This window comes from Rhagoletis pomonella, unplaced genomic scaffold (assembly GCF_013731165.1).
Source record: "Rhagoletis pomonella isolate Grant_MI unplaced genomic scaffold, Rhpom_1.0 Rhpom_scaffold_04154, whole genome shotgun sequence".
NCBI lineage: Eukaryota > Metazoa > Arthropoda > Insecta > Diptera > Tephritidae > Rhagoletis > Rhagoletis pomonella.
In genome coordinates, this window is record NW_023462704.1 from 1 (window position 1) to 3799 (window position 3799).

Consider the following 3799-nt stretch of genomic DNA (forward strand, 5'->3'; position numbering starts at 1 on the left):
TTTTTCACTGAAGGTTTGGCTATATCGAAGAGTTTTACGGTACCATCACGCGAACCAGAAGCCAAAATGTGTTCTCTTGGGTGAAATTCCAAAAAGGCCACCTCATCTGTGTGATCATAAAGTGTACGAATAACTGGGTGACCTTGTTGTTCGCGTCCTGGTTCAATATCTTCTGGTGCCGATTTAGCCAACATACGGTCAACGTCTAAAATTTTTATACTAGCATCTACACTACCAGTGGCAACCAATGTACCATCGTGACTAAATGCGCCCGCACGACATGATTGCTTGTGCGATGTAACATAAGCAGTTTCATACGAAGCTGGCTCAGGTGCTAGCGCAGACGCTTCAGGTTCGAACTCCAAATCAATGCCAGGCAGCACGTCGTCCTTAGGAGCTATAGGTTTTTCCGTTGTAGCCTGCATGCCAGCGATCATAACATGTAACAAGCGTTCGCTCGGAGCACATTCATCTGCTTTCACGAGCATAGAGAGTTCCATTGCAAATTTTTCCAGGCCATCGTACATCAATTGACTGAAAGCAGAAGTGAAGTTGCATTTGATTATGTTGTATGCCATTAACTAACCTTATAATAAGTCTATATAGGATTTCACGATTCTTCACAAGATTTCTGGGATCCAAAATTTCAATATCGCGCATTTTCGTTATTAATTTTTGTTCAAAAACTTAAGTTTATAAATTTATAAACCCGAGAATAAATTGTTTGGCTAGAAAACAGCTGTTGAAATGACGCCGCTGCAACAACAACACCAACGCAGGCAACAAAAAAAATTGTTTGTCGTTCACAATAGCTGATGAAAATGGTGCAGTCAAAAGTGACAATGCAAATACTTTAACAAAGTGTTTTGCTGTCAATTTGAGAAAATGAAATTCCACTTTCCTGAGTGAACAAAAAAAAACGGCATACATATTTAATGTACCTTGGTTTGGTCAATTTTCAGAAATAAGTATTGAAAATGGTCAGGGTGCCAAATAACAAATTTTCTCTTACATTGCTTTATGAGATAGCGCTTATTACTTTTGCTCGATGGCTGAGTGAAAGATCGACCTATCTCGGCAGCCAGTTCGAAAACGCTCTATATCAAAAAACTTTTCAAGAACGCCCTATTTCAGAATTTAATTGAAAAACGCCCTATTTTAAAATTCGGTTCAAAAACGCCCTATCTCACTTCAAAATGTATTTAAAATATGCTGATATAGGGCGTTTTTGAATCGGCAGCTGAGATAGGGCGTTTTTAAAACGAATTCTGAAATAGGGCGTTCTTGATAGTTTTTTTTGATATAGAGCGTTTTCGAACTGGCTGCCGAGATAGGTCGATCTTCCACTCAGCCATCGGAACTTTTGGAATTTACTTGAGTTACCAAATCTGCCTAGACTTTAACCAAGGCAAAATTTAACGCAGCTCAAAATTCAAATTAAACACACAAAATCGTTTGAAATTTGTTTAGATTCATTTTCACATGATTTTGTAAAAAAAAATTTAAAATTTTAAGTACTTTTGCTCGTAAACACCACTTCCTTATTAAAACGCAGCAAATGCAACGTTGATTTGATTACCAAATTGTCAAACTACTGTGAATTCCCCTTTCTTTTTGTTTACATGTTGCTGTCAAAAAAGCAAAGATCTCTGAAAAAGTATACACGTGCATTTGGTTATTATATTTAATCAATTTCTTATTTTAATCACTCAATTTTAATAGCAATTGGCTTTTTAAGAAAATATAACCATGAAGATCCGGAAAATTCACCAGCGCAAGCGTTTTAGGTACAGTGTCAATAGGAAGACGATGAGGAAAACACGGGAAACCACAGGGAAAATAAAAGAGTAAGAATTGGACAATTACTTAATTTAATTAATTTATTAATATATGCCAATCATTTATAATTTGCAGTCCTGAAATGAAAAAACTATGGATAGAGACTAAACGCAACAAAAACTTCTATGAAATGGGCTTGTCTTCTGATCCCAATAAAGCAGTACCAATTCCAAATTTTAAACAAAATCGTCTAAAGGCAGTGAAAATAATAAACGGGTTTGTGGAAGAGGAAATGGATGAGGAGGAACTAAATGAAAAAGTAACAGATCTCCCAAGAGGCTATGTCATCGAGCAGTTGGAAGCAGATGCTAATGCGCCAAGAGAAAAGCTGTTAAGGTAAACAAAGTTTTATATACATATTGCTGAAAACTGTATTGAAGTGAAGTTATTTAATATTATGTATACTTAGGTTACCTAAAAATTCCGTGGATCATTTGAGTTATTTCCTGGATAAGTATAAATTTAACTACAAGGCAATGATAACAGATAGACGAAATTATCTGCAGTGGACATGGAAGCAGTTCCGTATGAAAATTCGAAAGTTCATGTCGATTCCTGAACAATTTGACGCATACTTAAAGCAACGCAATTTGAAACTAGGCGAAAAACCTTCGTGGGAAGAATACGATTCAGACAGTGAATGGAAATGATTATAAAAACCAGATATTGATAATAATGTAGCTTAATAATGGTTAGTTTTAAATAAATTTTATAGTAACTCAAAAATCTATTTTGACATGCTAGTTTAACTTAAAGACCGTTACAAAAAGCACATATTATAACTTTTTAAATTATTCATATGTAGTACATATTAAGATTCCTATAATTGATTTCTACTTCTTTGCTAACTTACCCCTTTACGTTATATGTCTGTGTACAAATGAGAGTGCATTGCAAAATTAACATCTCTTTTTTGCATGTACTTAGGAAATTTACATATTTTTAGCCACAAATGTGACAATTTGTATTCATGCCGCTCACTCCCCAAACACTAGTCTTCAAACCCAATCCGTACACTCTCCTATGGAATACACAAAATACGGGCCGTGAGATGAACACGTCGATAATCCAATGTTGTAGGTAAAAGAAAGATCTTGTTCCCGCTTGCACTAGTAAAGTGAATGCACAACACGTTAGCTAGTGCACTCGCTCGTTGCATGTTGCCCATCGACTGTGATTTATTGACATGCACACAAACGTATGCCAAGTGCGCCAATGCATCCATCTAACATACCCCATTCGAATGAGGATGACGTTGGGCTAAGAAATGTCGGCGGTAAGGGTACGCGCACCACATACATACCAATTTAACCAAATGTACTGCCCGCTTGTGATGATGGTGGTGATGATGTTGGCAATGGTAGTGGTGGCACTATTCCAGCGCATGTGCATCAGGGCCGTTGTGAAAATCGGCCTTTCCGACTTTTGTGCTCGAGGTAAGTGGCAGGTATTTTTTAACGATTTATATAAATCTGAAAATTACCACAAAAATCCTCAACATCATTCCGTAAATTGTGTTAAAAATTAACTAGCTAACGCTGGGTAAGTGCAAGATAATAATATTTTTCTTCATTTGTGCAAGTTAATTGTGAAAAATAGTGTTTAAAAAGTGCATACGTTAAAATGTGTATACCTTTGCCATTAGAAAAAGTGGTCTGGGCAAAATGAAAAAGGGTTAATATAAAGCCGGCCGGTTATAATATTAAAAAAAAATCTTTAATTAAAAAAAAATTCACATAATAGTTAACTCCAATGAAGCCAAAACGTTTATGTTAAGAAACTTAAGCACAAAAGTGTTGGCATTTGCTCGAGAAAAGCTAATGCAACCACGCAAGCTTATGCAGTTTCCGTTAAATTTCTTAATACGTTACTTATCTAACGCAGGAAATGTCGTCGGATGTAAAAAAAAAACAGTGGCACCTAACTGGCTTGTACAAAAAATTCAACAGCCAACAAGTTT

The 3799-nt window shown here is 36.0% G+C and overlaps 3 protein-coding genes across 5 annotated transcripts in view; 2 read left to right on the forward strand and 1 right to left on the reverse strand.

The window, feature by feature from the left end:
- Positions 1-38: 38 nt before the first annotated feature.
- On the reverse strand, positions 39-660 carry LOC118754579 (cleavage stimulation factor subunit 1-like; the record flags this gene model as incomplete). The annotated part of the gene is made up of 2 exons (XM_036489463.1): positions 587-660; positions 39-534 (listed from the first exon to the last, which is right to left on the reverse strand). Coding segments are annotated over exons 1-2 (570 nt in total), but the record flags the coding sequence as incomplete, so codon positions are not given.
- Positions 661-1611: 951 nt separating this feature from the next.
- Positions 1612-2542, forward strand: LOC118754580 (nucleolar protein 16-like). 2 transcript variants are annotated; one of them, XM_036489465.1, is made up of 4 exons: positions 1612-1657; positions 1723-1847; positions 1915-2175; positions 2249-2542. In XM_036489465.1, exons 2-4 carry the CDS (start codon positions 1750-1752, stop codon positions 2487-2489), a joined length of 600 nt encoding a protein of 199 aa, XP_036345358.1. In that variant the 5' UTR covers positions 1612-1657; positions 1723-1749; the 3' UTR covers positions 2490-2542. The 2 variants fall into 2 exon arrangements, with proteins under 2 accessions (XP_036345358.1, XP_036345357.1); XM_036489464.1 differs by lacking the exon at positions 1612-1657 and having other exon boundaries at positions 1664-1847.
- Positions 2543-3250: 708 nt separating this feature from the next.
- Positions 3251-3799, forward strand: part of LOC118754581 (elongation factor 1-alpha 2) — a 10624-nt gene continuing 10075 nt past the window's right edge. Inside the window, exon 1 of one of the 2 annotated variants that reach the window (XM_036489468.1) lies at positions 3251-3275. The gene's annotated coding sequence lies outside the window, so the exon portion shown is untranslated. Of the gene's footprint in view, positions 3276-3357; positions 3382-3799 lie in introns of those variants that run through there. The other variant, XM_036489470.1, reaches the window with a different exon arrangement.